Source organism: Ceratotherium simum, chromosome 17 (genome assembly GCF_057802395.1).
Source record: "Ceratotherium simum simum isolate JZ-2026a chromosome 17, ASM5780239v1, whole genome shotgun sequence".
NCBI lineage: Eukaryota > Metazoa > Chordata > Mammalia > Perissodactyla > Rhinocerotidae > Ceratotherium > Ceratotherium simum.
Window position 1 is genome coordinate 34,991,652 of NC_141916.1, and position 22,314 is coordinate 35,013,965.

The window sequence follows — 22,314 nt, forward strand, 5'->3', positions numbered from 1 at the left end:
CCCTTGGTCATCCTTTGCTCATTCCTTTTTGATACTTTTTGAGCCAAATTTCACTACAATCTTTTTAGATCTTGACAAATCTGAACTTTCAGAGTCTCCTCTGTGTTCTGCAGCTCACTCCTCTGCCAGGTCTTCCGGTCTTCTCAATATAAATTTATGTCATTAACATTCGTATATCTAAAACTCAATTCTATTTCCATCATCCTGCCCCCTAAGTTGCACTGGGGTTATTCCCAAACCAGTTGTGATTTTGAGTATATGTATAAACATGCATATTTAATACACTTTGATTTAAAATTCAAGCTCAAGTTGGGGAACTGCTAAAGTCAGAAATGATCATGCACACTCCAAGAAGCAATGGCTATGGACCTCATTCACTCAATGTCTCCATAGTGAGAAGACCTTAGAATAGTAAGGTGTGATGCATTTTATGGCACTATTTATAAATCTGAAGTTTTAAGAGAAATTGCTGAATTTAAGGAGATTTTCTTTTCTAAGAATGGAAATCTGCAAATAACCTAAAATTATAATAATATTACAGTTCAGAACTTCTAAAATATTGAGAGGTATGTACAGCAAGTATTATTATCTTCATGTGATACATGAGAAAACAAGTAGAAATACAAAGTCTTCTCAAGTTCACATAGTAAGCTTAAGATAAAGCTTTTAGTGAAACCAAGTTTTCTGACATCCAAATTAGTACTCTCTCCACATACAGAATATGGGCAAGCATCAAAATTAATGCCTACAAAGCTGAAAGACACATTTGTACAGAATCTCAATAGCCAATACCAGCAAAACAAACCAAGCAGGGACCTCAATTCTTACACAGAAGACTTCACAAATCCAAGCATGGATTTAAAACTCACCTTTTAAAGATTTCAAGTGTTGCACAGCCATTCTTAAAACTGTGAGTTTGTCCAGTTTGCGTGCCACGGGATTGCACTGAGGGATCATTGCAGACAGTTCTTCAATCAAGTTATTCATTTTATCTCGCCTCCGCTTTTCAGTCTGGCTATGAGCTTCCCTAAGAAGGAAGAAGAACCCCCTTTATATCAACATTCAGCAGACCCACAGTTACCCCCGAGGCACTAGCTGGATCACGTGCAGAGGCCAGCAAGCCCACGCTTGCTTTCTCCCAACTTTGGCCCTGCAGTTGCCATTCCCGGAAGAGGAAGGAGCTGCTGGGGGCAGGAATGGCCGCATTCACACTGCTTTCACTCCCACCTGCTACCCCTGCTCTTCCCTCCCTCCCTTATTTCCTGAAACCTTCAGGAACCAAGACAGCTGTCTGAGAGTCACGATGGATGGTTTAACATCCCCCCAGTCTTGGAGGAAGAGATGGGCAGCCTTATATTCAAAGCTAACTCCTCTCTGGTATTTGCTTAAAAAGTTGTCAGCATCTGAACCTCATTCTCTTTCTCTTTCACAGCTCCTTCTCATGGGTCTATAAATATGCTCAAGTCTCTTTCCTCTGAAGAAAACCCTTTCTCTAATTCTAGGGTTGTTTTTTTTTTTTTTTTTTTCCTTGCTACTGTCTTTCCTCTTTGGCCAGCTTCCTGAAAGAGTGTGGTCTCCACTCTATGTTTCATTTCCCAGGTACTCCTCCATCTACTGCAATCAATCTTCCACAACCCCGGCTCCACTAAAACTATTCTAGCAGAGTTCATCCTTATCTTACGCAATCCCTGGCTGATCCCTGCCTTGAATTTGACACCGCTGACATTCTTCGTTCTTCTCCTGGGCCCTGTGACCTCTCCTGTTCCTCCATCCTCCCTGCTCAGCTCAGTCCCCTTAGCCTCCTTACTCAACTCTTCCTCTATCCTTAAATAGTGGTGTCCCCCAAGATTCTCTACTTGGCACCACTCTTTCCTCACCCTACAGCTTCACCCTAAGAGATCTCCTTCTCTCTTAAGACTTTACAACAACTCATAAGCTACTTACTCTTAAATCCCTATCTCATTCATACTTCATCCAATTCCCGACCTTCAGAACTAGAATTATGCACTTAAATGATTCACAAGCACCCTAAAACTCAAGAAATCCCAAATTGAATGCATTCTCTGTAATTTCACCCATTTTAATTCTCCTTTCTCCACTATTCCTAGTTTACTCTATATAGTTTATCTTGGTTGGTGACACCACTAGACTCATTCCAGACCATTCCTCCTTCTTCACTCTGAAGAACCACATAATCACAAACTCCTACAAATTCTAGTTAAAATATTTCTTAAATATGTCTTCTCCTCTCCATCCACTCTGTCACCACCTTAATTCAGGCCCTTATGATAGATCATTGCCCACTACCCCAAAAAGCCTTTTAATCTGATAATCCTTCCTCTAGTGTCTTCCTCTTCCAGTGATCTATCCTACCCAAACTTCCAGAATTACCATTCGAAAACAAATCTTCTAATCTCAATGCTTAAAAAATAAAATGCATTTCTGTGGCCTAAGAGGAAAGGTCAGACTCAACAATGTCATCCCGAGGTTCTTGTGACCTGGCTCATGCCTTCATCTCCAGTTTCATCTTTCCATGTCTTTTTCCTACAGCTCCAAATGTTACACAACAGCAATGCCAAACAAGTCCTCAAACATGCCAATTCGTCTCACATCCCCTCTATGCCTTGCTCATTACTAGGCTTAAAATGTCCTCCTATAGTCTTAGAAAAATCCTATTTTTTCTGCAAAACCCAGCTCAGTTATTCTCCTGAGAAGCTTTCTTTGATTAATCACTTCCCTGACTCAGCCACCTCATATCTTATAGACTGTGACCATGTTTCATCCACTCTAAGACACCATCAGTTGTAAGATGCACTATTATTTAATGCATCACAAGGAAAGAAAAATGCTGCCAATTAACAGGAAGATGCCATTGCTGATAAGACATTTTTCACAGATGATAAAATGTAGGGGGGGAAATGTACATCTTAGATTTCAAGAATTAGGCTATTTACTTTTTACACTTCATTATAAACGTTAGTCTCTTTCTCCGACAACACTCAGACAATGGCAACTCCAGAATTTCTAGATAAGAAGAGTCTGAGGGAGGCAATCTAATGGGAAAGAGGAGAGGAAGGAGATTTGCCCTGATCTGTTTTTACAGAGACTTTAATTAGATGAAAGAGTTGGGGGAAGGGAGAGAAGCAGTGATGGAGCTAACACTCCCCACCCCCAACCATTCACTTTTGGACAATGCCACTCTTGAAACAAAATATGTACTTTTGGGTAAACTGGATGGAATTCAAATGAGATGTGTATATACATAAAACTTAGTTATCTACTCATACTTTGATCTATTCATGAGCAATATTTAGATTAAAATTTTCTGATTAAAAATGTTGTAGTTATCCTCTTGCTAAAACGATCAACTCTTCTTTCTAACAGTATTACCTGTTAGCATGGACAATAGCAATAGACAGAGATGCCTGATTACAGGAATGTTCAGCAGAAGGGGTGCCCTCTCTCAGAGCTAGGGTTTGGAGGGAGGGGAGAACAAGGTGGGAATAGGCCACTGTGGAGAACAATGAATGATGATGGTGGGAGTGAGGAAACACAGAGGAAGGTGAAATAGCTAGTTTCTGAATAAGGTACTTTACTTGAAGGAGGTACACCTGGAAAGATTCCTGGATGATTTTCTTTCTTTTTTTTTTTTTGTGAGCAAGATCAGCCCTGAGCTAACATCTGCCAATCCTCCTCTTTTTTTGCTGAGGAAGACTGGCCCTGGGCTAACATCCATGCCCATCTTCCTCTACTTTATATGGGACGCCGCCACAGCATGGCCTGACAAGTGGTGTGTCGGTGCGCGCCCGGGATCCGAACCGGTGAACCCCGGGCCACTGCAGCGGAGCGCGTGCACTTAACCGCTTGTGCCACCAGGCCAGCCCCCTCCTGGATGATTTTCTTAAGGAAAGACATTTATCCAGAGGCTAGTTCTCCGCTTAATAATTTATCAGGGCTCTGGCTCTTACTTCTGTATACTGTTACTGCCATGTCAGTGTTGTGCAGAATCATAGCAAAAAGCAGAATAAATGGAGAAAAAGCAAAACTGAAATCTGGCCATGTTGCCAGATGTAGAAAAAAATTTTGTTGATGTTGAAAGAATACATATGTTGAAACAATTGACAGAATTTGTGATGATGAATTCCTAATAATCAGATGCTCCTCATAAGTAATTCTGATTTGTTTATAGCATGAATCAGATTTTCTCTAGTGCTTAAAGAAAATAATAGTTTTTAATAAACAGCTATTCTAAGAAAAACGTAAAGACACATAAGCCAAAATGTTATGCAAGGAGATAGAGAAGAAAGGTAAAAAGTAACTGATAATCACCACTTCTCAGAGCATAACATGTGAGAAAAACCTAATATTCATGAATCCATTCTGTCTTGACATCACTGTTTGCTTTGGCTAAAGGTTTGCATGTGCGACCTCTTCCACCCACCATGTACCATCTCAACACTTCAATATACCTGAAGGACTTCATTTTTACTTGTTGTTCACCATCTTCCATTCTACAAAAAAGCAGGATAAAATATCAAACTACATGAAACAGATTTTCTGTAATTCTTGACAGAAAAATAAATGTGAGGTTAAGTCCAATCATTCTAATTCCTATTAAGTCTTTAGTTATAAATGCTACCCTGAGCTCCTAACGACCTGAAATGATTGCTACTGTCTACACGAGCTGTTCTCCTACAAGCACATCAGCCCCTTCAGGTAACAAAAACTACATTAACTGACAATGAATAATAATTGGTGCTCTACTTAGAAATTATCCCATGCCAGTCTTTAGAAAAAGTATAATTTTCATAGAAATAAAGTTATTTTTAAAACAATTTATGGCTTAACCAAAAATTTTATAATTGCTGTATTAAAATAGCTTAAGAATTTCAGACCTTTAATCAAAAGGATTTCATTTTGCCTAAAAAACCATCAAGATGATATGAAATATTATTGAAAACTGGAAACTCTGGTCACTGGCCAATAATACTAATTTTCACATTAATATATTCCCTAGCAGAATATACTAAATGTATATATGTATGTGTATATATGTATAAATATTTATATATACATATACATACATACGTGTGTGTGTGTGTGTGTACATATATATTCATTCAGAAATGTAGTCGCCAGGCCACTACCAAAGTGAAATATACTGATGGTGATAGAATACTTTCCACATTAAAAAATTATGCAGGCTGAGTAGTTTTTTGAAAATATGTATCATTTTTTGAAGGGGCATTTGAAAAATTCAGCAGAAAGCAGCTCTGACTACTTAACTTACCCATGGCGTGTATGTAATCTATCTATATCTATTTATGTAGATGTTTCTATGTGTTCTATATATATATAATAAACAAAATTCAGATCACAGTGTATAATTTTTCATGTCTTGTCTTAATCACTTAACACTATAACATGAATATTTTCCCATAGCTTCAAATATTCTTGGAGAACAAGATTTGAAATGATTAAATAGTACCCCATCGGTTAGCTATACTATAATTTATTTTAATCACTTTCTATTATTGGATGTTTCAATATTCTAATTTTTCAATGTTATTAATAATATAGCTAATACTATTGTGATGTATGCATCTTTGATTAGACTATTCTCCTAGGATAAACCCCTAGAAGTATAATTTATAGATAACTATTTTAAGGCTTCTGATTCATCTTGCCAAATTTCCCTCTTGAAAGACTCAACAATCATCATTTTCCAGGCTTTGAAAAAAATTTGACCTACCTTTGAACTAGTTTATTCATCTGAACTATTTTATGAGTTTTAATAATATTTTTCTGCTTAAAAAGATAACGCTATTTATAGAAAATTTAATGAAATTTATGAAGAGTCGCTTATAAATATTCCAAATAAAAAGAACCACTAAGACAAAACCTTAATCAAGCAGTGCTTTTCCTTCTCATTATCTAAATAGCTTTCATATTTATGGTACTCTGTCAAAAGCGTTTTCACATATGTTATTTGATTCTCACAATATTTGAGAATCATGTAGTTAATTACTATCCCCATTTTACAGATGAAGGAATTGAGGCCCAGTAAGGTTAATGACTGCTCAAGGTCATAGAACTAATGGGAGGTCAGGTGAAGCTTCTTCTATGCAGGCTGGTGTGTCTTCCACTATGCCTTGCTATTTCTCTCATCATTGTCAGTCTGCTCTGAGGTTGGTGCACATAAAATTAAACAGTTTCTCCGAAGCAAAAAAGAGGATCAGATTAAGTCAGCTTCTTTTCTCTTTCTAGTCTGACTTCATATTTGGAGACTAAAATAGAAAATAATTATACAGGTTGAATGATTTTCTTCCTAATGTTCTGTGTATGTATTATATACATTACTTCAATTCCAAAAGGTAAACTTTGGCTGTTTCAAATCATGCTTTTGTTTTGATTATAGGTGTTTTAGCAAATGAACTGACTGACTGATGGCCTTGGAGAAATCCAAACCTGTTGAACTTATAAAATCCAAATACAATTTTATATAATGGTCCCTGGTAGAAGAAAGGCATGATCTTGTTAATCAAACAATTCATTTCTTTGTTTGCAGCACAAACCTAGATAATTAGTAAATTTACTATTTGTATTTTTGTTCCATGCTGGCATTTGGTCTATAGCCAAAATATTTTTACATATGGATTTTAATAAGCTTTCTAATATTAATAATGTTCACATTACTTAGATGTATTTTCTTAGTGTAGCATCTTACACTACACGAATGTTAACACAGTACAAGCTCTCCTTGAAAACTACTTTCACTGCACTTTGAAAGAAACATAGGCCCTCTCCCTAAATCAACCAAAGACAAATGAAATTGGAAGCAAATACAATCAAAACATCTCCAGATTTGCCACTTTTTCATGCCTTCCTCTTTCTCAAACTCTCTTTCTTTGGTTTCTGAAATACCATTCCCCTTCAGAGCCATGTCTTCATACATTTTGGGTAGGATTCTCTTCCTCTCTTTACTGTGTTTAGATCCATGTACCCCCAGGTATATCCTCAGCCCCCTAGTATTCCCACTAGGGAAAACAGTATGGCGATTCCTCAAAAAATTAAAAATAGAACTACCATATGATCCAGCAATTCCCCTTTTGGGCATTTATCCAAAGGAAATGAAAACACTAACTCAAAAAGATATCTGCCCCCTGCCATGTTCATTGCAGCATTATTTACAATAGCCAAGATATGGAAACAACCTAAGTGTCTGTCAATGGACGAACAGATAAAGAAAATGTGCAGTATATATACAATGGAATATTATTCAGCCATAAAAAAACAAAATTCTCATACATGCTAGATGAAATTTGAAGACAAGCTAAATGAAATAAGCCAGACACAAAAGGACAAATATTGTATGATTCCACCTATAGGAAATATCTAGAAAAGGCAAGTTCACAGAGCTAGAATATAAGCTAGAGGTTACCAAGGGCTGAGAAAATGGGGTATGAAGAATTATTGCTTAACGGGTACGGTGTTTCTGATTGGAGTAATGAAAAAGTTTTGGAAATAGCGGTAACGGTTGTACAATATTGTGAATGTAATTAACGCCAATGAATTGTACACTTAAAGATGGTTAAAATGGCAAGTTTTATATTATATATATTTTTTACCACAATAAAGAAAGTTTAAAAAGAAGTGCAAAGGCAAGCAATTAAAAAAAATGTAATCTGATCAAGTTCCTCTTATTCTTAAATTCTTCTGTTTTCCTTATTGCATTCAAGGTAATTTTCGGATTTAGATCAGCAGACCTTTATAACCTCGCCCAGGCCTATCCCTCAAATCTCACAGCTCACCCACTTCTATGTACACTTCCGCTCCACTGTGACAACCACTCGCTGTTTCCTGGTCAGCAGTACACTATTTCATACCCTGTGCTTCTGCACAGTTGTTCCTACCTAAAATATCGTCTCTACTTCTGCTCTGATGGGCTCATTTCCATTCTTCCTTTAAAATTTAGCTTAAGTCAACATCTCCAGGAAGCTGTCCTTCAATCCTAATCTCAATCTTTTTTAAATGCCCGACTTTTTTTGTTGCCATAGTACCTAGGGTCTCTATTATGACAGTTATTATGATGTGTAATAATTATCTGTATCTCTCCCTTCTACTCTACTGGGTGTCACAAGGAGGTACTCAATAAATGTTTAATGACTACATTCCAGGGAATCTTCATCAAAGACCCTTCCAAAGAACCAGCTCCCCATTCAAAACCAATAGTGCTGCAGAAAGTGTGAACACTGTCATATGCTCTACTTTGTTTAAAATATCTAACACTCTGAGGCTCCATCAATGAAATCCACTTCATACCAATTGACTAGCTTTCATACCCTGAGTCTCTGGGAAAGATGTTATATAATTAGTACTTTGTAAAATCCATAAAGTACTTTGACATCCAACATTTCATTAGAATCGAAAACGGTGGCATAAAAGGATTAGGGCAGAATGAAGAGGCTCTGGGATAGATAATTAGCATATCAGTGGGGTGTATACTCCATACTGCCACTATATGCCCTCTTCACGTAGCAATTATGTCAAATGATAGTCTAGGACTTACCTGCTGCCACTGGATGCCAATATTTCTATCCTTGATGAAAGGAGATAGGTAAAAGGACTCTGAGAAAGCTTTTCCACCACTATCTCTGTCATGATTCCTGAGCTGGAAGGAAGGAGGCCTTGGGTCACCCCTACCCAGACACGCTGGGAAATGGACAGCATGATTGTCCTCACAGGCTAGTAGTACCCTACCCTGTCCAGTTGCGGAGAGATAGAAGCAAGGGTAATGAAAAAACGACCACACTCACAATCAGGCATTCTAATTCCTTGTGTGATGTTAGGCAAGCTGCTTCATGTTTCTGAGTCTTAGCTTCTTCATTTCTAAAATGTGGGCAATTGACGAAATAATCTTTAGTGTTGCCTTCTGCAAAACAAATTACCTGCCAGTACTCTGCATGTTTCTAATATTTCCCCTACCACTGACCCTATTTTCCCATTTGCTCCCCAAACCACTGTAACGTCTCAACCACGCCCCCTATGTGCCATAAAATGGTGTTACCTCTAGTACTCACTGCTCCCACTTCAACAGCCACAATCTTATTTAGATACTAAGAAAGAACAATGGTGCTTGGGCCGGCCCCGTGGCTTAGCGGTTAAGTGCGTGCGCTCCGCTGCTGGGGGCCCGGGTTCGGATCCCAGGCGTGCACCGAGGCACCGCTTCTCCGGCCATGCTGAGGCCGAATCCCACATACAGCAACTAGAAGATGTGCAGCTATGACATACAACTATCTACTGGGGCTTTGGGGGGAAAAAAATAAATAAATAAAATCTTAAAAAAAAAAAAAAAAAAAGAACAATGGTGCTTATGATTCTGAAGAAAAAGGAAGAAAAAAAAGGGACTAACAGTCACTTCTAGATTGAGGTGAGTGGAGACTACCAACTGATAATTTAGGATGTAAAACAGCAAACAGTTCTCGATAAGACTGTCACTTGGTTAACTGCAGTTATTAATGATCATTCCCATTAATGGAAGAGACTGAGAGAATATAGACAAGGAAAAACAGTAGATAATCTTCAAGTCATTTATACATGGCTAGGGAAGTACATTGGTACATTTAAATAACATTGATTATGCTGTCTTGGGAATTAAAGCTAAATTATAAAGTGTATTGGGAAGAACTGAGTTAAAAAGAGCTATGATGTTTCATTATCTCCTCTTCTTGTTCCCCTACTCAGAATTTTTCCCTTCATTCATGATGGAGAATGATCATTAACTTCCACATTTATGTAAAATACTAGCCTAAAATGGATTGCTCTAGATTGTTACATTTATTTTGCCCTCTTATTTTTGCCATATAAACCCTAGTTTGGGGAGGTCAATAAAGTATATTTGGGGCTGCAAGCTGCATTAGGCAAGAAAAACAAACATGGAGAGGGTAAGTATTCTCAACATTGACTTTATTATCTACTTGGCTTAATAAATATGGAAAACAAAAGTTTTTATACAATTAAACCAGTCATAGATAACCAAGGGTTTGTTATTATATAAATGATAAGGTGAGAAGCAAAGTGATAATTATTATTCTAAGCCAAAGATGCAGGAAGATGTTCTCCTCATGGTTAAGAATCTCAACTAGGAAGGCAAGTATCTGCCGTGACCATAAACGTTAAGCAAATTAACCTTATGTCCCCAAGTCTTTCAGACTCCATTTAACCCTCCTGGATACCTAATAACCTTCAGATTGGATTGAAAATTTCCAGGTCAATGACAGAGGTGGCAGTGGGGTGGATAAATAATTGCCCCTATCCAAATGTTACCGTGTAATTAAAAATAATTAATAGGCTGGCCCCGTGGCTTAGAGGTTGTGTGTGTGCACTCCGGTGCTGGCGGCCCAGGTTCGGATCCCGGGCGCGCACTGATGCACCGCTTCTCCGGCCATGCTGAGGCCGTGTCCCACATACAGCAACTAGAAGGATGTGCAGCTATGACATACAACTATCTACTGGGCTTTGGGGGAAAAAAATAAATAAATAAAATTTAAAAAAAATAAAAATAATTAATAATTGAAAAAATATTCTTTTTCTTTTTTCTCTAGAGTCAAAGATTTCATGGGTTGGAGGAACAAAATCACTTACTGGGATGGATCTGAATCACTTCCTTTTCGTTTTCTTGGAAACTCTGTCACATGTGGGCTGAAGGATCGAATAGCTGTTGGTTTTGTCCATGGGCTCATATGACTGGAAATCATGGGAGCAATGCACTGGTTCTCTTTTGTCAACACTTTACCTATGAGAGATAAAGCACAATAAGACATCTATTGTAAACATTAACTTTACTTTATACATCTCCATATCACACATTTTATTTTTATTTTTATTGTTTTTGCTGAGGAAGATTCGCCCTGAGCTAACAACCGTTGCCAATCCTCCTCTTTTTTTTTTTTGGCTGAGGAAGATTCGCCCTGAGCTAACATCTGTGCCCAGTCTTCTTCTATTTTGTATGTGGGACAGTGGAGTAGGTCTGCGCCCAGGATCGGAACCTGTGAACCCCGGCTGCCAAAGTGGAGCACACAGAACTTTAACCAGTTGGCCACGGGGCCAAGCCTCACCCATTTTAAATGGCTTTTTTATCTTGATATTTTAAAAATATCAACCAAGAACAACATAACATAAAAGTAAGACTAATTAGGGCCGGCCTCGTGGCTTAGCGGTTAAGTGCGCGGGCTCCACTACTGGCGGCCCGGTTTGGATCCCAGGCGCACACCGACGCACCGCTTCTTTGGCCATGCTGAGGCCGCGTCCCACATACAGCAACTAGAAGGATGTGCAACTATGACATACAATTATCTACCGGGGCTTTGGGGAAAAAAAAAAAGGAGGAGGATTGGCAATAGATGTTAGCTCAGAGCCGGTCTTCCTCAGCAAAAAGGAGGATTAGCATGGATGTTAGCTCAGGGCTGATCTTCCTCACAAAAAAAAAAAAAAAGTAAGACTAATTACGTACATTCAACTATCAGCTAGAAATGTATTTGTTAATCCATATTTTAAAGTTTATTTTCCTCACGGAATTGTAAAAAAAAATATGAATATTGTAGAAAATATGGAAAACACAAAAACATAGAAAGGAAGGGGAGGAACCAACAAATTTCACCAACCAGTGTTACTATTTAGACATATTTCCTTTTAGAATTTTTTCTGTAATTGTCATTATATTCTGCTCTATTTACATATAATTGTGATAATAACTTTACAGTGTTATTACAAATTCTTTATAAATGAGTCTAATGGCTGCATAATATACCATCATGTAGATGTATCATAGCTACTTAACCACTCTTCTACTGTTGGAACTTATGTTTATTTTCATTTTTTTCCATCATAAATATGTATGTTGGTACATAAAGCTTTTATCTCCTGCTTATTTCTTTTCATCTTCTGGTTATTTCTTTTGGATAGCATCCTAGAAATGAGTTAACAAGATCAAGGGACATAAATATTTTTAACCCTGAATTGCTAAATATGATAGTAAAATCCTCTTTGTCTAAAGTGTGGTTTATTACATGTTTTATGAAATATAAAATTCAGAATCACTGAACTAAAATAAAAGTCCAAATGTGGGCCTCCTTCTCACACTAAAATGGATATAACAAGTTTAAACTTATTTGTACCTTATAACATAGATTGAAAGTATATAAGCAATATTTACAAGGAGAATGCAATAAATCTACAATAATAGTGGGAGATTTTTAACACATCTCTGGCAATAACCGATAGATAGGGCATTGAAAAATAGCGACAGAGGAGATTCGATTCACCCAATGGACAAGCTCAAAGCTCAACACAATAGACATAAAGAGACCAGTATACCTAGGAGCTTCAAAATCCAGTGTTGTTTGTTTTGGGCACCATGGAGTGTTTATAAAAACTGACAATATACTGGACCAAAATGCACATAAATTTCAACAATTTCAAAAGATTTATATCACATATAAAACATTTTCTGACTACAGTGTAATCATGCTAGACACTGGTAACAAAAAGATAAACCAGGGGCCGGCCCGGTGGCGCAGCGGTTAAGTGCGTGCTCTCCACTTTGGCGGCCCGAGGGTTCGCAGGTTTGGATCCCGGGCGTGCACCAACACACCTCTTGTCAAGCCATGCTGTGGCAGCGTCCCACATAAAATAGAGGAAGATGGGCACGGATGTTAGCTCAGGGCGAATCTCCCTCAGCAAAAAGAAAAAAATATATAGAAATGAACATGGGGGTCATAATTTTAGATACTTTAGAGATTTAAAAGATAATAAAATCTCACGAACAACATTATTCTAAATATTTGAAAATTTAGATGGAATGCAAAAATTCCTAGAGAATTTTAACTAACAAAACTGCAGCAAAAAAAAAATATAAAACCTGAAAATTCCTCTATTCTTTCTTACACAAATTATTCCAGTACATAGAAAAGGAAAGAATATGTTGGCACCCAATTCTTTATGAAGTGTACATAATTTTGATATTTGAACCCAAAAACAGCAGTACAATAAAGGAAAACTATAGGCCTAGCTCACCAATGAACAAAAATACAAAACTTTCAACAAAATATTAGCAAATAAACTTCAGAAATGTATAAAAAGAATAACGCATCATGACCAGGATAGTTTTATCCCAGGAATGCAAAACTGATTTAATATTAGTAAATCAACAAATATAATTACCACAATAACAGATAATGAAAAAATATATGATTATCTCAATAGACAAAAAAATATTGAAATCATTCTCTTTACTATCAGAAACAAGACCATCTTTTATTACTACCCCTTTTCAACACTATAGTAGAAGACCTGTCAGCAGAATAAGGCAAGAAAAAGAAATACAAGGTATAAGAATTGGAAAAGAAAATAATTTTTTTTTGCTATTATTGGGAAATGATATGATCGAGTATATAAAAAACCCAAAATAATCAAAAGATAAATTATTAGAGAGTATACCAAGATGGCTTTATGTAAAAACAATATATATGAAAATCAATTGCCTTTCTATTCACCAGTAACAAACAGTAAGAGAGTGATACGTAAAAAGATACAATTTGTAATAACCTCAAAAAATACAGAGTACCTAAAGAATAAGTCTAATAAAAATGTCTAAGATCTTTATGGAGATAACTAAAAAATTTTTTAAAACATTAAAAAATATCCAAATAGAAAGACATGCCATGCTTATGGACTATAATAGGCCTCAATGTCATAAAGATGTCAATTCTCCTAAAATAGATACACAATTCCTCTCAAAATACTCATTTTTTCTTTTTTTGGTGGAACTTCACAAGCTGGATATAAAATGTATATGGAAATATAATGGGTCACGAATAGCCAAGGAAATGTAGGAGGACTTGCCTTAGCAGACATCAAGACGTTATAAAGCTATAGCTATTAAGACAGTGTGGGGCCGGCCCCGCGGCTTAGCGGTTAAGTGCGTGCGCTCCGCTGCTGGCGGCCCGGGTTCGGATCCCGGGCGCGCACCGATGCACTGCTTCTCCGGCCATGCTGAGGCCGCGTCCCACATACAGCAACTAGAAGGATGTGCAACTACGACATACAACTATCTACTGGGGCTTTGGGGGAAAAATAAATAAATAAATAAATAAATAAAATCTTTAAAAAAAAAAAAAAAAAAAGACAGTGTGGTATTGGTGTGGGGACAGACAGACCAAAGGAAAAGAACAGAGAGCCCAGACATGCATATATGGACATCTACTAAATGTCCGAGGTAGAATTTCAGATCAATTGGAGAAAAAAGCTTTTAATAAATGGTCCTGGCCAATTGATTTTCTCTATGGAAAAGAAAAAACCAAAACCCCTACATTATACCAAATATAAAAACCAATTCCAGCTGGACTGAAAACCTAAATGTAAAAGGCAAAAATATAACACAAAAGACTCTATAAGAGAGAGCATATCTTTATGTTATTGGTGTAGAAAGAATTTTCCAATACATAAAAAGTAAAAATAATACAGGAAAAGATTGATCAATTCGACCTTCTTAAAATTAATGTTGATCAAAAGACACCATAAACATGGGGCCAGCCCAGTGGCATAGTGGTTAAGTGCTCATGCTCCGCAGCTGGCGGCCCGGGTTCGGATCCTGGGCACACACCAAGGCACCACTTGTCAGGCCATGCTGTGGCGGTGTCCCATATAAAGTGGAAGAAGATGGGCAAGGATGTTAGCCCAGGGCCAGTCTTCCTCAGCAAAAAAAGAGGAGGATTGGCAGGGATGTTAGCTCAGGGCTGATCTTCCTCACAGAAAAAAAAAAAAACACACCATAAACAAAACCACAAGCCACAAGCTGGGAGAAGATATTTGTTACACATATAAATAACAAAAGGTTAGTAGCTAGACTGCAAAAAGAATGCCTTTGAATCAATAAGAAAAAGACCAAGGGGCCAGCCCAGTGGCATAGCGGTTAAGTGTGTGCACTCTGATTCGGCGGCCCGGGGTTCGCAGGTTCAGATCCCGGGCGTGGACCAACACACCGTTTGTCAAGCCATGCTGTGGCAGCGTCCCATATAAAGTAGAGGAAGGTGGGCTTAGATGTTAGCCCAGGGCCAGTCTTCCTCGGCAAAAAGAGGAGGATTGGCGACGAATGTTAGCTCAGGGCTGGTCTTCCTCACACACACACAAAAAAAAAAAAAGAAAAGAAAAAGACCAACAATCCACTAGAAAACTAGATGAAAGCTTTAATGGGAACTTCATAAAAAAATTCCAATTGTCAATATACAAATGAAAAGATAATCTCATTAGTAATCAGAAAAATCCAAAGCAAACTATAATAATATACTACTACATAGAGAGTAAACTATAGTGATGCATTACTACATACCCATCTGACGGCCACAACTGAAAAGAGTGGTGGCACCAAGCGTAAGTGAGGATGTGGAGCAATGGAAACGCTCATGGTCTGTGGCGGGAATGTTAATTGCCACAACCACTTTGGAAGCCATTTTTGCAGTACCTGATAAAGTTGAACACATGCAAATAACATGATTCAGCATTCCATTCCTCGGTATATGGAGAAATTCCTAACGTATCTTGGGAGACAAGTACAAGAAATGCATTAACAGCATTGCTTGTCAATCAAACAACAATAAAAACCTGAGAAAACTGGAAACTATTTAAATTTCTATCAATAGATGAATAAATTGTTTATTCACTGAAGGGAATACTAACAGAAGTAAAAATGACTGAAGTACTGATATACTCATTAACAAGGATGAATCTGAAAATAATAATGCTGGTGAAAAAAAGTCACAGCCAGGGCCGGCCACGTGGCTTAGCGGTTAAGTGCGCACGCTCCCACTACTGGCGGTCCGGTTCGCATCCGGAGCGCGCACCTATGTACCGCTTCTCTGGCCATGCTGAGGCCGCGTCCCACACACAGCAACTAGAAGGATGTGCAACTATGACATACAACTATCTACTGGCAATAGATGTTAGCTCAGAGCCGGTCTCCCTCACCAAAAAGAGGAGGATTAGCATGGATGTTAGCTCAGGGCTGATCTTCCTCACACACACACACAAAAAAAGTCACAGCCAAAACTATTTAGCATGTTTTTAAAAAAATTTAAATAAAGTTCAAAACCAGGTAGAACCAATCAATATGTTTTTTAGCATTATTGCCATATATACAGAAAAACAAGGGAACAGTTAACACAAAAGTCAGAATTCTCTTTGGGAGAAGAAAGGGGGATTTGATCAATGAGGGAGACACAGACGTCTAAGGAATTCACGTTCTACTTCTTAACCTGGGTGTGAGTTCACAGATGTTTGCTTTACTTTTATTATTTAAACTACACATATAATTTTTACATCCTCTGTAGGTAGAAGAGATCTCACAACAAAGAAGTGGGGAGAATAATTTCACCAACGATTGTTGGCCACTTGGAAATTAAGTTTCTAATTTATGGTATCCCAAGCCTTCTAGGCCTGGACGCTCTAAATGGGATCAATTTGGGATCACCAGATACCACATGAGATTAATTATGGTTTCAGCTCCTAGACTTCATTCTAAAGGATTTTGAATGGCAGAACACCATCTGTTTTCATATAAAAATGTGGAGAATTTCTTATATTAAACAGCAAATCAACTGGAAAAATTCACTAACATTGAACCATAGCACACCCTGGTATATATAATACCAGACCCCTCCCATCCCCTTTCCATCCCCCTCCAACACGCACACTCTTTCCCTCACATAAGTTCAAAACAGAAATAAAGTGAAGAATTTTTTTTTTGCCTCTTCTTCTAGGAGACGTGATTTCCTCATTTAAATCCTACTTCCTGTTTAACCTTGAAAATAAGAAATGGACTATCTTTAGGCAGGCAGAATAATATTCTTCCTTTCACAAAATCAAAATCTGAAGTTCTAAGGCATTTTCATGTTCCTTAATGGGTGAGGAAGCATTATTCCATAATTAGCCGTGTTCCATCAAGTCTGGCCATGTCAGAAGTGTATTCAAAACAGAGGCTTTCTGTAAGCAAAAGGAAAATGTGGGTTACTGGGACTAATTAGTTCTGGATGAAAGGATCTGTTCTTTGGAAACAATTCAACCCCCACGTAGCAGATTTTTATTTGTTAGGAGGTGACTCATAATTTAAAGAGTAAAGATTTTATTTCTAACCTTCCAGTTTACTTTGCTTTCAGCCTCCACATACACTTATGCAGAAGATGAGACCATGAGTTAGGAACTGAAATTTAGCTCTGCTTTAATATAACTCATTTTGGAGGTTATGATTTAATATTGGATACTGTCTTTCCTTTGCCAAATTGGGTCACTTCTCAATGGCGAATGTAATAGGTTAATTATTTAACACTCAGTAAAACAATTCAGAATTTAGATTGAACAAAGACACTGTGATTGTCTTTTACAGAGGAAGTTTGTGGTTTTATTCAAAATGAGATGAGCATTAAATCTTGCTCCACTCTATGCGCATCTCCCTGGTGATGGTAATCTAACAACATTTTAAAGGTCTACCATTTAGTCAACTCCTCAAGGACAAAAATAAATTGTGGGAAATGAGCAGCTCCTTGGGAGTCATAAGCAGGGGAGACCAAATAGCCACTTGGTTTAGGCTCATAGTTACAAAGCGTTCAAATTTAGAATTTGACGTTGTGCTTGAAAGAGAATATACATACACACATAGGCACACACATTCACAGAAGTGCAACGGCAAGATGGAAAAAATATATTTTTCATACAACTTAAAAGCTTTTGTCCCATTACTTTCATTACAAGTAGTGTGCTATATGTTAAAATTTAAATTATCCTGAGTAACTTTTTGTTAAGAACAATTTGTTCAACGTAAACATTTAATTACTTCCTTGAACAATCAAAGCAGCCTTGGATTCTCAACTTCTGAGCGTCCCTGCCCAGAAAATCTTTTTAGTCTGGTTTACCCTCTACAAACTGCTTTTTTTGGACAAGTCATTTAGCATATCTGAGACTGTTTCTTTAAGATGGAAGTAATTTCTGCAAACCTCATTTGTTGGTGTTGGGAATCAAATAAAATCATATATTTGAAATCTGCTTGAAAACCAAAAGTTTAGTGATGCTAAGTAACTAGTCCAGCAAGAGTCCATGGTTGATGAGCCATTGCAGATGCCTAAGGTGTCAGTCAAGAAAAGGCACTGAGTTAAATGCCTTTGAATTTTTTTAATTAAAAAAAAGTTAAACTTTTAATTTTGAAATTATTTCAGACCTGCGAAAATAATGCAGAGAATTCCCATATACTCTTCACTCAGATTCCCCAAATAGTAATGTCTTACTTAACTTGCGTATATTTATCAAGACCAGGAAATTAACACTAATATAGTATTATTATCTAATTTATAGACCTTTATTCAAATTTTGCCAATTATCCTAATGTCCTTTTGCTGGTCCAGGATCCAATCCAGGATCACACGCTGCATTTAGTGTCTATTATGTGTCCTCAGTTTCCATTGAACTATAAGTTCCTCAGCCTTCCTTTGTCTTAGAGATTTTTGAAGGGTACTGGGCAGTTACTGTACAGAATGTCTCCCAGTTTAAATTTGTCTGATATTAGCTCATGACTAAATTCAGGTTATGCACATTTGTCAAAAATACCACAGAAGCGATGCTGTGTCTTTCTTAGTGCTAAATGCCTTCACTTTTCAATTTTATTGCTTCTGGTACTTTTTACTGCTTCATTAAGATCCTCCTCTTCAGGATTCCAAAGATTTCCAAATTCTAGGATTTCCAAATTCCAAAGACTTATGAGCTCCCCTCTAAGGCTATACGTTCCAATACTGGAAAGCTTTGAGGATCATGTTATCTTTTTGCCCCCGAATCTTAGCATAGTGCCTGAAACATAGTAAGTGTTTGGGGTTTGCTGAAAGAATGAATTACATTTCATTTCATTACCCCCAGACATTCAAAAAAGAATCTGAAACAGGTGTGAAATCAGAACTTCCAGATTCACCTGCCTGGGCTGCTAGGAATGATGGAATTCCCACAATAAGGAATATGGAATTCCCACAATAAGGAATATGCAATTCCCACCATACCTACTTCACAAACAAGTAGGCCTACTCCCTACCTTTACTTCATTTTGACCGTTTTTCTTACACAGAAGAAAAAATACATTTGATTGTCTGCTAGAAAAAAAGGAATGTGTGGTGTGAGATTTGGCAGTCAGAAGGAGCCTTCTAGAATGACAGGCAGTAATTGTTTCACAGGTTTGTGCTAATGCATCACAATGGAGACCAAATCCTGCTTTTTAACACTGACACATTACTGTAAGATGCTGAGGCACATAATAGAAGTGAAGTACTAATTGGCACTAGTCAAGAAAAATACTATCTATGGATAGTGCTATACACAAACTATGAAAAAGCTTTTGCTCAGCAGAGATTAAAAGTATTCTATTATTTCATAGTATTTATTAAGAGCTGAATCTAGGTGGAGGATAGGGGGGATACCTAAAAAGGTTAAAATTTCGTACCAGCCCTCAAGAAGCTTATAATTCTGTATATGTTTGTTCACATGTATATGCATAGACATATAAGCCAAATACAGAACGAAATTAGACCTAGATGGAAGTACAAGTTTATGCTGCAAAAACATGGATGGAAGGGCACATAATTCTGTTTTGGGGGAGGGAGTAACATTTGAAAGCATTTTTTTGGATAGGAACTTGAGGCTAAGAGAACACCAAGAACAGGAGGCCAAACAAATGCTTTAAGTAAAATCCTATGCTGTCACGAAAAATGACATTTAGTTGTTGAATAAATGAAAACATATCAGAGTCAGGTGTTAGAAAATGCATCTCCTGATATCAATCTGATCAGTAAAATTGGACCTTTTCTTTTTTTTTTTTTTTAGACTTTTTCAAAACAAATTTTACCTTCTCACATATGAAACAAAATGCATGCTAAATTGACAGAACACTTCTCTGAGCAGAAACTGGTTGGCTGCCTAGATCATCATTCACCATCCAGAAATGCAGATTCTAGAAAACTCAAAATAAGGATGAGCTTTAGATTCACTGATATTTCAGTGGAATAGAATTCCCTCAAGATTTATTTATCCATGGGTCCTTACTATACTTGGAAAAGTCAGGAGAGAGAATCTCTCTGTGACCACCTTTTTGAGTTGTCAATCCAAACAGCCAAACGAACCCTGAAGAAGAGCAGATATTTAGCCAGATTGGTCTTTACTGAAGCTAGAAAAATATCTTGCTCAAAATAGGGGTAAAGGGCGGGTACTGAGATACAAGGGCCTAAATATGTCATTTTCCAAATTTCCATCTGTTTTCTCAGACAGGACTTGTCAACAGACCCTTCACTTCGATACTATTTGTGAAGGGTACTCAATTTCAGACTTGAGCACGTGCCTTCATATTCTGGAAGAATTGCACCTATGATAACCTGGTTTCCCCATGATCTCAGCCTCAGTCACTGCGGGAGAGGAGGAGAATCTGAAATTTGATTTAAAAGCAGGATTTTTATGTGGGCCTACCTACAAGGAGAAAAATGAAGGAAACCACACGGATACCCAGAGAAGGTCTTATGATGGAAATCTTTTGCATCCACTAATTGGCATCCTGTTTTACATGTCCAAAAAAATGATGTTTAATGCTTCTTCCTATGGTAAGAGGGTTGTGTTGGTGGCACCTCCACTATTCTTTTCTGTTTATTGAAAAGTGCAACATCTTTGGCGAATGAGTGTGGCTTGGATGATGGCAGTTCACGGTGCTGTTTTAATTTATATTCTAGGGAAGTGCTTAACCTGTAGCTCCATTCAATTGCTGCATTTGAAGCAAAGCTTTACTTGGTATTGCCCCATTATTTAATCTAAAGTCAGAAGGTTTGGAATTTTTAACCTGATGGAACAGAAAGGTTGAAAGCACTTAGCTCTCGTTCAATGCCCACATTGCCCTGCCGCCTGGGTGTCTGTCTGGCCCCTTTCCATAAACTTTTTTTTTCCAATCCTTGCAGCTCTTCAGTAGAAATTTGTTGGGGCCGGCCCGGTGGTGTAGCAGTTAAAGTTCGCATGCTCCGCTTTGGCGCTCGGGGTTCGTTGGTTTGGATCCCGGGTGCGGACCTACTCACCGCTCATCAAGCCACGCTGAGGCAGCGTCCCACATAGAGCAACTAGGACAACTATGACATACAACTATCTACTGGGGCTTCGGGAAGAAGAAAGGAAAAAAGGGAGGAAGATTGGCAACAGACCTTAGCTCGCCAATCTTTCTCAAAAAACAAAACAAACAAAAAACAAACAAATAAAAAGAAGCAATGATCCCAGAAAAAAAAAAATTGTTACATCTATCATCATTTGTGAAGTTGAAGAGTCACAGCTTCAGCTATTTGACAGGTTTCCCAAAGTGAAGGCTTTGGTACCCATCACCTAGACAATCTCAAAAGCAAATTGCTCTCCCATCACTTTCCTTTCCCTCTGCCCCACCTGTCAATCAATGCTGAGAGGAGAGCGCTCCTTCTCAGGCGAATGGGCTCTATCTATTTGGTTCACTAATGGGCCATCTGAGGCAGAAATAAGAGGATATAATTTCTTTCCTTAGCACCTACTTGGGTGCTGCTGTGGAGCGAATGTTTGTGTCCCCCAAAATTCACATGTTGAAATCTAATCCCCAATGTGCTGATATTAGGAGGTGGGGCTTTTGGAAGGTAATTAGCTCCTGAGGGTGGAGCCCTCATGATGGGATTAGCATCCTTATCAGAAGAGGCCAGAGAGCAAGCTCACTATCTTTCTGCCATGTGAGGATATGAGAAGTTGGCAGCTGTAACCAGCAGAGCACCCTCTCCAAAACCCAACCACACTGGCACCCTGATCTCAGACTTCCAGCCTCCATAACTGTGAGAAATACATTTCTGTTGTTGATAAAATATTAAATTAAATTAAAATTAAAATTTTAAAAATATGAAAAATGCTTATGTAATGTTTAGTTTCAAAAGTAAATGAAAGATACACAGACTCTGTAAAAACGAGAAACAAAGATAATATATTTTCAGGGGAGAGAAAAACGAGAAAGAAACATAGTAAAATGTTTCAGGTGTTTTGTCTGAGTGGTGAATCAAAGGATTTTTTTCCTTTCTGCTTTGCTGTATTGTTCCAAAATTTTGTAAGTATCATGTTTTGCTTTTGTAAGACATATAACTTAGAAAGAAAAAAGAATACAAATGGACTACTAGGGAATAGCAAATAGATCAGTATGGCTGGACAGTGTGAAACATTAGGCAATGAAGCTAGAAAAGTAGATTGCACAGT

General features: G+C 37.7%; 1 protein-coding gene across 7 annotated transcripts in view; it reads right to left on the reverse strand.

The window, feature by feature from the left end:
* BMAL2 (basic helix-loop-helix ARNT like 2) overlaps window positions 1-22,314 on the reverse strand; it is a 76,619-nt gene that overhangs the window by 38,768 nt on the left and 15,537 nt on the right. For 3 of the 7 annotated variants that reach the window (XR_015554975.1, XM_087442644.1, XM_087442642.1), the window contains exons 2-4: window positions 10,645-10,795; window positions 4,470-4,511; window positions 870-1,027 (exon numbers count right to left, since the gene is read on the reverse strand). Coding sequence is in view for 6 of the 7 variants with exons in the window: in XM_087442644.1 (XP_087298770.1) it covers window positions 870-1,027; window positions 4,470-4,511; window positions 10,645-10,795 (351 nt within the window). In the remaining variant the exon portion in view is untranslated. Of the gene's footprint in view, window positions 1-869; window positions 1,028-4,469; window positions 4,512-8,569; window positions 8,672-8,816; window positions 8,887-10,644; window positions 10,796-22,314 lie in introns of those variants that run through there. The other 4 variants (XM_087442648.1, XM_087442645.1, XM_087442643.1 and 1 more) reach the window with 4 other exon arrangements.